Source organism: Rattus rattus, chromosome 3 (genome assembly GCF_011064425.1).
Source record: "Rattus rattus isolate New Zealand chromosome 3, Rrattus_CSIRO_v1, whole genome shotgun sequence".
Taxonomy (NCBI): domain Eukaryota; kingdom Metazoa; phylum Chordata; class Mammalia; order Rodentia; family Muridae; genus Rattus; species Rattus rattus.
Window position 1 is genome coordinate 60,403,427 of NC_046156.1, and position 12,437 is coordinate 60,415,863.

Below are 12,437 nucleotides of genomic sequence, written 5' to 3' on the forward strand. Positions count from 1 at the left end.
AGGCCAGCCCGGATGGCTGGGGCGAAGGCCGCCTAACACTGCAAGTGGACAGGTCTTAACAAGCGGCTTCTCTGAGGTGTAGACAGCTGGGCATGGGCCTCCCGAGGCTTCGCCATGAGCTTCTTGATCGACTCCAGCATCATGATCACCTCCCAGGTGAGCCGCCGCCCGCACTCGCGGGCTTGGGAGAACCTGGATTTATCCAGCCTGATCCCTGCCCGTTGTGATAAGGGCTGACGTGTGGCCCCGTCACTCACCGAGCGTGAGTCCCCAGACTCTGGGGAGGAAGGGCCTGCTTGGCCCCAGCGCTGAGCCGGTGCCATGCGGGGGTCAGTTCCCACATCGCCCCCAGGCTTCCAGGCAGCTCCGTGGACCATGGAGTCTGAAGAAGCTTGGCTCCGGGCGGGAGGCCCATGGCAGCGTGCCAACGAGAGCTGAGTACTGGGACGGGTATGGGTTTTGCTGGATCCGGGTGCCGACGTGTTTGCCTCCATGAGGTCCAAGTCTGAGCTTTTCTTTGTGCAGTGACACCTCATCCTTCATCCTCTGCTTGCTGTTCACTCTTTACAGCTCGCGGTCAGAATTTCGTTTCTTCTCACTTAGACACCTCCGTTCTACAGTAGACATCTACCATTAAACAAAACCTAGGGAATATAAACCATTGGCAAGTCCTGCTAGCTTCGTCCAGTGAGCCTCTTGCTTTTCCTATCATTCGTGTCTCTTGAGGGTTTCCCCCAGTGTTTATAGTAGCGCTGATAATCATGTGCGTATTTATGTCCATAGCCCGGGTACCCACCTTCAAAAGCAAGCACTCACTAAATAATGGTTGAGTAGAACAGCTGCAGAAGCTTCCTCTGATTATTGCTCTCACCCCACATCTTCCCAGTAAAAGATTCTCTGTTCATCGCATTCAAATGGCAAGTGGAAGAGACAGTTCCTTTCAGGGACGTAAGTAGGGTACATCCTTGGATTTAGGGTCTGTACGGCTGCATCCTAATGCCTCCCACGGCGGAGCATTGCCCTCACCGCTGAAAACGTCACTAACAACACTTGAGAAAATATGAAACGGGGAAAAGCCAATTCATTTCACCACTCTAATACAATAACTATTTTTCCTTTCCTTCAAAATTAATATCTTTCAGGGAGATGGGATTGCTTCTGTGGCCAGCATAGTTTTCAAGTGTATAAATACACAAAATTCTGGACACCCTGCCTTCTGCTTAAAACCTCTCTACACCTCCCTGTTGTCCTTGATAACGACCCAGAGGGGCTTTCAGCCTTAGTACCAATGCAAGAAAAATAAATATTTAAGTTGTAAGTGTGTTTTTTTTTCCACAGAAAATTATAAATGTCCATTCACAGCACCTTAAGAGTACAAAGAAAGAAGGTTGTAAGTAGAAAATTGTTGTGTACTTTTGCCTGTGAAATTAATGTGAGGCATAATTCAAAAGTTAACCCAAGAATATGGCTTTCTAATCTCTTATGCCTTAAATTTATAACTCTTAACTTTTACAAGTATATCCACATGAAATAATAAAGTTAACCAGCCAAAGTGCTGAAATCTAAAACCCATGCAATCCTTTGTGTCCAGCGTTCCCTGTCCTGGTGTTTTGGGGCTACTTTATCATCGAGGTATTAATGAAATGAAAACGTCACCACAGGGAAGTGTAACTTGACCCCTATCAATAACTAAGGTGGCCTTTCAGTCGGGCCACTTTCTTTCTCTGTTTTATCTTCCTTCCCCACGAAACCCAAGGTAGTGTCTTTCTTACTCTCTCCTGCGTTCCCTAGCATCTGACCCAGTTGGTGGCAAAGAGCGGAGGCCCAGCAGTCTTAGTTTAACAGAAGCGCCTCCCTAGGGAAATGGGTTAACGGGAAAGCAACACACACACCATTTTTCCTGTTCTGTGTGAATCGAAAGGTTTATTTGGAACGAAATCAGAGGTTTCATATCAAAACCTATCACCTTGGGCCAGTGAGATGACGAGGCCGGTAAAGGCACTTGCTGCCGAAGTTGTCCTCTGTCTTCTACTTGCAAGTGCATGTGCGAGTGAACACACAAGTAATACATGAAATTAAATTTTATAAAACTTATTGCTCTGACATTTTTGCTCACCATGCCACAGAATAAAGCACAAAGTCTTTAATATGTCTTACACAGCCACTTACATTAGGACCCTGACTTTACCTCTTTAGCCTTGTGCCTCGCTCACTGTGTCCTCATTTTGTTTTTTATACAGTATAGACTTCCTAAACTTCTTTCCATTTCTTAACCTGGCTATGCCATGTGTCTCCAAATTTCCACAGTGTCTTTGTCTGGGATCCTCCCCCTCATACCTTCCCTTCTTCCTCCTGACCAACTGCTGCTCAGCCCTCAGAATTCAGCTTGGATATCCAAATACTTCTTCCAGGACAGGTCAGACCGATGTTTCTCTTCATGTCACCATACTGTCCTTCACTCATGTCCCCCGTGGGCTGGATACTGTCTTGTAGTTGCTCGCAATCGCTTTCATAGCTTGTCGGCCTATGAGAGCAGCAGTCATCGACCTGACTCCAGCACCTGGCACATAGTAGTCACTGCTAAGTGTTGGCTAATGAACAGCAGCAGGGGTAGATAGCCAGAAAGGAGGCTCTCCCAGTCAACTCTTGATAACTGCTCTGCCAACCAGTGTTTTGTTTTGTTTTGTTGGTTTTTGTTTGTTTTTCTTTTTTATCTAACCTTCCAACCTTGAAGTCACTTCACAAAAGCAACTGTCACCTACCTGTGCTGAGCCGTCAGTTCAGCTATTAAGTCCTATCAGTTCCAGAGTCCCCACAGTACACTGAGCCCAAGGTCAAGGGTCTACTTTGCACAGTTGTAAAACTGTTCATTTTTTAAAACAAGCCATGCAGGTTCCAGTGTATTTGAAAAGATTTTGAAGTTGTTTTTTCCTTTTGTAGTATTGCAAGAGTTCATATTTATCCTGGATATAATAAATACTCCAATTTTCTTTCTTTTCTCTTTCCTTTTGTTTTTTAAGACAGGGTCTTACTATGTTGCCCGAGGCTGCCCTCACACTTCTGGGCACAGGGGATCTTCCTGCTTTGCTTCCTGAGTAGCCCCACTGCTCGCTTGGATAACCACACCAACTACAATTGCTCGTTCATGTGCACGGGATTTAAAAGTCCTTTCAGTGGGGCATGCAAGAACTCATTAAAGCTATATATATAGTTGACCCTGTGTCCATATCTATATCACCATCCAAACTGGTTTGTTTTTTGTTTGTTTGTTTATTTTTGGTCTGAGGTCTCATCCTTTTTATCTTGGTTGGTTTTTTTGTTTTGTTTTGGTTTTCACTAAGTTACGAATCTGACCATACATACCTCTCCCATTCCTAAGTGCCCAACTTGATACCTTTCCTCATGGCTGCCTGTCATAAGCACCTGATAACACTTTAAAGCTATCCTTTTCTCTCTCTTCTCCCATTCCCTATCTCATCAGACAACTCTAATTTCTGTTTGTTTCTCTTGCCACAGATCCCATTTCTGTTGGACCTTATCATCCTTGACATCTGCTGATTTTACCTTCTAAAATAGTTCTCAAGCCTATGGCCCCTCTTCTGTACCAGTGTTAACTCAGGGTTTTCTCATCCTTGTGTGAGTTCCCCCAAAGATCTCCTATAGCCCCCACAAATCACCATAGTGGTTATATGGAACAAATCTTACCATGTCGTTTCTGGCCTCAGTGACCCTCATTTTTCCAGAATAGTTAAAGCTCCTTGGGTGGTGTGCTGGGCTCTGGGTAACCAGTTACTGCTTCTCCTCTCTATTCTTGTTGTCAAACTCTCCTTAATAAACACTGTTTTCTGGACCTCCCAGCTATGCAGTTGCCAGTGTGGGCCAACATCTTAAACACCTGCCTTTGTTCGTGATCTTTGCTGTCTCGAGAGCCCTGTTCTTCTGTCCCCATCACCTTTGTCTTTTACCCGTCTGACTCTTATTCTTTAAGAGAACACTTTTTGATATTTTAATGATTAAAAGCTTTTGAACCTCTTTAGAAAAAAAATGCAGTGCTCTCCAAATCTGCACACAATATTAGGGTTTCGCCTCAAATTGCAGCCTTCATAAGTATCATCTGTAGAAAGGACCAGGCTCATGCCCCTCCATCGCTCATCAATATTACATTATTTATTTAGTGTCTTCACCACCGTGCTGTAAGCTCTTTAAGGATGACAGCTGTCTTACCATTGAATTTTCCAGTGGCTAGTATCGCACATGGCAATACTACAGATGTTGCATAGGGAGTATGTACAAAGGGCCACCAACCAGCACAGTCCTTATCTTGTGACTTAACCATACTTCATTTGGCGTCACAACTATGCGGTCAGCACCTTAGGAAGGAAAGACAAACGGGATTATCCAGAAAGAACGCCTTTAGTCAGGAGGCTAGGAAAGGCTTCCAGAGGGAGCAGTGCATGCATGAAGACCTGTGGGACTGCAGGGGGAGGGCTGGAGAGAGGCTGCTGTCAAGGACCGCAGACATCTCAGTGAGAAAGATCATGTCTGCAGAACCGGACAAGTCGAGCCTTCAGCACATGTTTGGTTGGCAGCAAGGGCACAAGTGCTGGGGTGGGGTAGTTCGTGCTCGTCTGCTGCAGTCACTGTGAAGGGCACAGAAGAACTTGATTTATAAACGACCCAGATAGTATGATACAAGAAGGAAAGAGGGGTTTGTTTCTTCTGTGAGTGTGTGTGTGTGTGTGTGTGTGTGTGTGTGTGTGTGTGTGTGTGTGTGTGTAGGTAAGTGGGTAGGTGGGTAATTTTGAAAAAGCCATGTTGACAGCTGTCATGGGCTTTGTCTCTGAAGCCTGTTTGTGTAAAAGCTGTCAAATGTAATGCCCTTTGATCTTGTCTTTACAGCAAGGAGGCAACCACTTTCTATAGATTAGGCAGGAAAATGGAGACGCTAAGAAGGCTGACTGAAAGAGACACATGAAAAAGACTAGTGCATCCACTAGGGCCAGGCACCCATCAGCGCTGTCTGGATTCTGACCAGGTGTGATTTTCCGTGATGATCTCCATCTTCTTTAAAGAGAAGCTTCTTTTATGATGGAGGCGAGCCACGCTGATATCACTGTGGTGTAATGATAAGTTTTTAGAACGCAGTTAGGGATTAATTGTATTGGTCTAGTAAAGTGGTGGGAGCAGGGTTTCATCTAAGGTCCAGGGGTCACTAGCCCCAGGTGGTCGGCTGGGTTTACCATACCAGGCTTGATTTCCCTCCTCTTGTGTGGGCCTCAAGTCCAATCAGACAGCTGTTGGTTACCACCAACATATGAGTGCCTCTATTGAACTTTAGGGGTATTGTGCCATGCTGGCCATTGTCTTGGTTCATAGGCATCACAGCTGGGTAGGATTATTGGTTGCTTTTCTCCCTTGGCAGCTTTCATTGTACTTATGGTATTGTAAAAGTTACCTCAGGGATGAAGCTTTCAGATCAGATCCAGATCAGATCTTCCAAGTTCAAAGTGCGTGGTTCTTACCAAAGGCAAGAACAATAGCCTATATGTTTAGGGAGTCTTCTGGGTTTTCCTGACCTACAGCTCAAAAAGAGGTTTCTCATGCCTGGTACTAGGTTTTTGTTAGATAGTCCATGGCTCTTGGGGGGAGCATTGTTAGCCCAATGGCATAACTATATTTTACATGGATGGATGGATGGATGGATGGATGGATGGATGGATGGATGGATGGATGGATTTGGATACATGGATGGATGAATGGTAGGATGGGTGGTTGGATGGATGAATGGTAGGATGGGTGGTTGGATGGATGGATGGTAGGATGGATGGATGGATGGATGGATGGATGGATGGATGGATTTGGATACATGGATGAATGGTAGGATGGGTGGTTGGATGGATGAATGGTAGGATGGGTGGTTGGATGGATGGATGGGCAGGTGGATAGATGGGTGGACGGGATGGATCCATGGGAGGGTAGATTGATACACTTATGTGTTGTGTGTAATATTAGGTAATTATCAAATAGTGTTTCCTTAGGGCTTTCTCAAGAATCCTTAGTGCTGTTTATTCCTCCTCCCTCCCTCTCCTTCTGTGTTGACCTCTTCACGACTAAAGCCCATTTTTGCCAATTTTCCCTTTCACTTAAATGGAGAAAAACATGAAGCAGTCCCACTAAAATCAGGAATGAGCTAGGACTGCCCATCATCCACTCTTTTTCAATATAGTTCAAGAAGCATTAGCCGGAGCAATAAGGCAAGAGAAGAAAATTAAAGGGATATAATTAGGAAAAGAAGAAGTCAAACTATTTCTATCTGCAGATGAAATATACTTAAACGATCCTAAAAAGTCCACCACAGAACTCTAGAAATTATTAATATTTCAGCAAAGTGGCAGGATACAGAACCAACTTGTACAAATCAATAACTTTTCTATGTATGAAGAACAAATGCACTGAGAAAGAGATCACAGGCGCTGGTGCATTCACAGTAGCTTTAAGGAAAATAAGGTGCCCGGGGAATAAATATAACCAAGGAAGTGAAAGAGCTCCACAACAAAGCTTTCAGTCTCTGAAGAAGGAGATTGAGAAAGACACCAGAAAATGGGAAGGCGGCCCATGCTCACAGATCAGTAGAATTAACATTGTGACAATGACAGTTCTGACAAAAGCTATTGAGAGATTCATGCCATCCCAATCAAAAGTCCCCATCTCATTCTTCACAAAAATACTAAAAAACTATTTAAATTTTTATTTGGAACCACAAATGACCATAAACTGGTTTCATTGCAATATGGGAAAATATATTTATTTCCATTTTTTGTCTGCCTTAAAACTCATTCTATACAATGAATAATTTAAAAATTCTAAGAGTGTATAAGCATCTTTTTCCAATGATAAAAGTGGATCTCATTTTTAATCTCTAAAAATAGCTGTCTAGTTAGCAGACATTTTATCATAAAAGAGTTTCTATAAAGCATTTGTCAAAAGAAGATGTATCTTGACATTTTTTCTTTCTTCTGCCCTAGATACTGTTCTTTGGATTCGGGTGGCTTTTCTTCATGCGCCAGTTGTTTAAGGACTATGAGGTGAGAAGAAACCAGTTATAATGAAACAAGAAAAATGATTCCATTAAAAAAAAAGTGTGTGTTCACTTCCTCAAATAGAAAACCTGTGCCAGTCATGGATGTGCAATCATGAAACTACACATGGGGGCTGGAGAAATGGCTCAGTGGTTAAGAGCACTGACTTCTCTTCCAGAGGTCCTGAGTTCAAATCCCACCAACCACATGGTGGCTCACAACCATCTGTAATAGGATCCGATGCCCTCTTCTGGTGTCTGAAGATAGTGACAGTGTGCTCATATACATAAAATAAATAAATCTTAAAAAGAAAAGCTAAACACGGTGTTCTGACTTCACTAACAGATTGGTTGCTCTGTCTATTACTAACTTAATAGCATGGATTTTTGAGACAGGATCTTGCTGTGTGACTCAGGCTGGCCTGGAACTTGCTATGTAGCTCAGGCTGACCACTAACTCACAGCAGTCCTTCTGCTACAACCTCCTTAGTGGTGGTGTTACAGCACGCACCACCAGACCATACTAGTTTAGGTGATTTAAAAGCAAAAAGAGAAATCGCATGGTTAAGAGCAAGGAAGGTCATTCCTTAGGCATGTTCAGGCCATTCACCCATTACAGATGCATTTTTTGGGAGGAAGTTTAATTTCTAATACCTCAGAAGTTTCAATTTCAACTTACAATTGCCAGCCTTCAAGTTTAAGCTTCACTAGTTAGTTACTGGACACTTTGGGGCATTTCTAAGATGGTCTATATCAAACCTCCCGAGGAGTTTGGGAAGCTGTCTGAAAGAGCCCACAATTATAGAGGTTCTATTCTGCTCAGCACTGTAAGGCATCTCTGGAAAGTTCCAGAGCTGAGCACTGTGGTGTTGAAGAACTCCTTTTAACATTAGCATGCATGCAGATCTGTTTTCTTTTAATCATTGACATCGGGAGTCTAAGGACTGCCCATGGCCCTGTCATTTCATCCTTTTGTGCTTTAAATTCCCCAACCACAAGAAGATTCTGGAAAGAGGCAGCCATGATTAGAAAGTGACGCCCACTTCCATCATTTAACCCAAGTTCCTCTTTAAAGACTCAGAAGTCAACACAGGTTTTCTGACTTGTCATCAGAAGAGTAAGGAACTCCAGCAAGGACATGACGGCATGTGTGTGGCTTTTACAGGTGCGTCAGTATGTGGTGCAGGTGATCTTCTCCGTGACCTTTGCATTTTCCTGCACCATGTTCGAGCTTATCATCTTTGAAATCTTGGGAGTTCTGAACAGCAGGTAAGTGTGAGTCCTGCATCCTTCCCGGACGTGAGCTGCTTTTCATTCACAGCTGCGGGTCACTGTAATATGTCATTTTAAACAGATGTTTTCAAAACATCCCTCATGGTGGGAAATATCTACCATGCATGTGGATGTCAGTCTCGGGCTTTGGCCCATGGTAATGGGTTTGGTGAAGACCACAAGTCTCCATGGAGAAACTGCCAGAGCATTAGCTCTGCAGAACCCACTGAGCCGGGGCTGCAGGAACCTCGGCCCTGGGCTTCATCCTAGCTCTCCAATGCTCAGACTCTCTGACTGAATTCTAGTCTGCCTCCAACTTGGCCTGCTACTTGAAAAACTCAAAATTCCTCAGCTGTCTAAGGGCCTCCAAGAAGACTGAGCTCCAGTTCCCCTATGTAACTACCGTGGTTAATTTACACATAGTCAAGTGAGTATCCCTAGGGATGTTTTTTAAAATATCTTTTTAAAGTCACTCCTGGGCCTGATGGTAGAGCCCTGCCTCTCTGACTTTCAGACTTGTTCTTTATCAATCCAGACCTTGTTTGGATGAGCTATGGAGAGTGGACAAGTATTTTTTATGCTATTTGCTAAATTGCATTATCACAACATGGATGTCTTACTGCTCTGAGTAGAATTTAGCAAACTTTTCTATGAAGGACCAGATGGTAAGTGTTTTAGGCTTTGTAAGCCATGGGGTGTCTACCCCCACATTCTGATCTGCCATTGTAAACAGAAGCAGTCATAGGTAGTGTGCAAACAATGGGCACAGCCCTGCCCCAGTGAAACGTCATTTGTAAAGATGGTTAGGTGCAGGGTTCTAGTTTACCGACCACAGTGTGAGTGCCGCTGAAGTCTGTTTCTGCTTTTTCATTTTTCGGACAGGATTTGTTTAGGCCGAAACATGTCTGCACATACACCCATTTCTTATGCTGACCCAGCTGTAAACAGAACTGTGGACCTTGATCATGTGGTCTATCTTGGCATTCACTAGATTCAAAATAGTTTTCAGAAGAGAAACTTGGTTCTGAATGAGTATTCTTTTGACTTGCTTCTAAGTAAAGTATATGGCATTCTGATGAAATGTAGAGTGTTGTTTGGGTCCTTTATTTTTTTTTTTACAAGAGAATATCACTTTATCTTCAGCTCAAAAGACCAGCTAAAGCATGTTTCAGCTTTTATTATGTATGTGTTTTGCCTGCATGTTTGTGTCCATGTGTGTGCCTGGTACCCAGGTTGGCCAGAAGAGGGCATCAGATCCTATGGCACTAGAGTGGCAGACATTTGTGAGCTGCTGTGTGGGTGCTGGAAACAGAACCAGGTCCTCTGTAAGAGCAGTAAGGGCTCGAAGCTACTGAACATCTCTCTAGCCTGTGATTGACCTTTAATTGTCAGTACAAGTATACTCGGATCAGACCTACTAGCATGTTCCAGAAGCCGGCTGAAGCTATGTGCAGTATCTTTGCCTTCTAGATCTTCTAACTGGGTTGATTCAAAGACCAAAAGCTGCCAATGCAAACAAACACATCTCTACTAAGTGCTTTGGGCTCCCTGGAGGCTCACTGTTACTTATGGGTTCTTTGTTCGTGATGCCTGCCATAAGGGGAAACAATAGGGCTAGACCTCTGTAACCCATGCAGGTTTCTTTGGGAAGGAGATCATCATTCAGGACGTTAAGTGAATCCTATGACGACTCTTTGGGGAAACTCATTATCTGGGTAATAAATTGGTGTAATTATGACCATTTTGACTTTTTTTTTTTTTTTTTGGTTCTTTTTTTTTTTTTTTGAAGCTGGGGACCGAACCCAGGGCCTTGCGCTTCCTAGGCAAGCGCTCTACCACTGAGCTAAATCCCCCAACCCTTGACTTTTTTAAACAGACACTATGATTTATCTCTGTGATCAAATCATCTATTTAAAATAAATTATTAGATGATTTAGAGCTAAATTTGTTTCCCACCTACAGCAAGTGTCCAGAACTCCTATTTTTCCTTATTTCCTCAGTTTATTTACTTAGCGTGTGTTTTCTACATCCTAATAGGCCACCCATCCATTTATCTATTTTTGTGTAACAAAGCTTGAGTTTAAATTCAATAACTTAAAAGGACACTATTGGAAATTAATAGCTCTCCCAAGGGCAGAAGAAGATTATTTCAAACCACCTATCTAATAAGGAATTTCTTTCTGAGACATATAAAGAGCTCTTACGATTCAGTGGTATAAACAACACAGTTACAATTAAAAAGTGTACGGAGGTCATAAAATACAATCCCCTGTAGTTGCCTGACATGCTTGAGGCTCTAGGTTCAATCCCAAGTTCCACAAAAGGAAAGAGAATAAAGAATAAAGGGTCTGACTGAGCATTCGTCCGAAGAGGTCAGACAGGTAGCCAATAAGGACATAGAAAAATGGTTATTGTCATAGACCATCAAAGAAACACTAGTCAAAACCACAGTGCCGTAGTACTTCCACCAACATGGCGATGACCAAAAACCAGGCAGCAGCAAGTGGTATTAGAGCAAAGAATGCTGGACTTTTCACATACTGCTCCCCAGTGCCACAGTGGCAGCGTTTCCAGAGATAAATAAGCCATTCCATTCCATCTCTGGGTGAGGAGAAATAAAGCATGGCTGTGTTACATGTGACACATGTTCATAGCATCACTGTTTATACACTCTAATAGTTTAAGGTTGAAACAACCAAATATATATTGGCTGCTGAATCAATGAATAATGGCATAATGTTACTCAACCATAAAAGGGGTGAACTATTGGTAGATGCTGTCACTTGGATGAAGCTTTCAAGCCCTTTGCTAAGTGAACAGCTAGTCACGACCTCAGACCACCTGTGATGGGGTTCCATCATGTGAACTGTCCGAACCTCAGACCACCTATGATGGGTTCCATCATGTGAACTGTCCAAATCTCAGACCACCTATGATGGGGTTCCATCATGTGAACTGTCCAAACCTCAGACCACCTATGATGGGGTTCCATCATGTGGACTGTCCAAAGATGCAAGCAAGCCCACAGAGACAGACACTTCAGTTACTGACTTGAGCGCTTTCCTTGGACCGGGGAGATGGGGAACAATGGGGATGACTGGCAGTGGGTACAAGGTCTCTAGGGGGTCTCGCCTAAAATAATTAAAGACCATTGGAGTATACACTTCAAGCGAATAAACTGTTTTTCCAAAAGCAAAAGTGCTACATTTTTAAATTTATTTCATTTTTACTTATTTATTTTGAGATGGGGTCTCACTATGTAGCCCTGGCTGGCTTGGGACTTATTATGTAGAAAGACTAGGCTGACATCAAACTCAGAGAAATCTGCCTCCTGGATACTGGGATTAAAGCTATGTGCCACTTTGTCCTATATAAAATTTAACAGAAAAAAATGTATTTTATAAATATTAGTGAAAGTTGTGCAAGTCAAATGGTAAGATCAAACTACAGAAGAATTTCTGAGTCTTTATTGCTCAGAATTACTATTAACATTTTCCCTTCTTTTTTATTTTAATTTTTATTACATTTATTTATTTATTGTGGAGAGGCACATAGAGGTCCCTGCCTGAATGAGGTCAGAGGACAACTTTCAGAAGTCAGTTTTCTCCTTCTGTCATGTGGGTCCCGGGAACCCAACTTAAGTCATCAGGCTTGGCAGCAGTGACCTTACACTGAAAGGTCCTGCCTGCCCTGTTTTGCTTTGGTTTTTGAGACAAGATGTCATGTGTGCAGCCCAGGATGACCTCACGCTTAGTGTGTGGCAAAGGCTCTCCCTGTGATCCTAATGACTCTACCTTCAAAGTCCTACAAATGTATGTGTTTAGGACTAAGTTCCTGTTGTTGTTGTTGTTGTTACGTTTAGAGTATATGTATGTTATCCTGTGAGCATGGCTGAAACATTAACATTCTTCTTTTTTTCTTAATGGAAATCTCAGGTCAAGGTGATTATGTACTATTCAGAAACTCATATATAGTTTGTTTTGCTGGGTTTGCTTTTCTTTTGGGAGACAAGGTTTCAATGATGTCACCTAAGCTGGCCTTGAGTTCAAAGTCCTATGTCCTCTTCCTAAATACTGGGATTATAAGC

The 12,437-nt window shown here is 43.0% G+C and overlaps 1 protein-coding gene and 1 long non-coding RNA gene across 2 annotated transcripts in view; both read left to right on the forward strand.

Annotated features, from left to right (window-relative positions):
* The window catches only part of LOC116896493 (Golgi pH regulator), a 37,298-nt gene continuing 24,861 nt past the window's right edge, over positions 1-12,437 (forward strand). Inside the window, exons 1-3 of the mRNA XM_032897669.1 lie at positions 1-156; positions 7,026-7,085; positions 8,244-8,347. Coding sequence (XP_032753560.1) covers positions 115-156; positions 7,026-7,085; positions 8,244-8,347 — 206 coding nt within the window. The 5' untranslated portion in view covers positions 1-114. The remainder of the gene's footprint in view (positions 157-7,025; positions 7,086-8,243; positions 8,348-12,437) is intronic.
* LOC116896494 lies at positions 1,873-3,857 on the forward strand. Its single transcript, XR_004387340.1, has 2 exons — positions 1,873-2,416; positions 3,517-3,857. It is a non-coding gene; the product is annotated as an uncharacterized LOC116896494 (long non-coding RNA).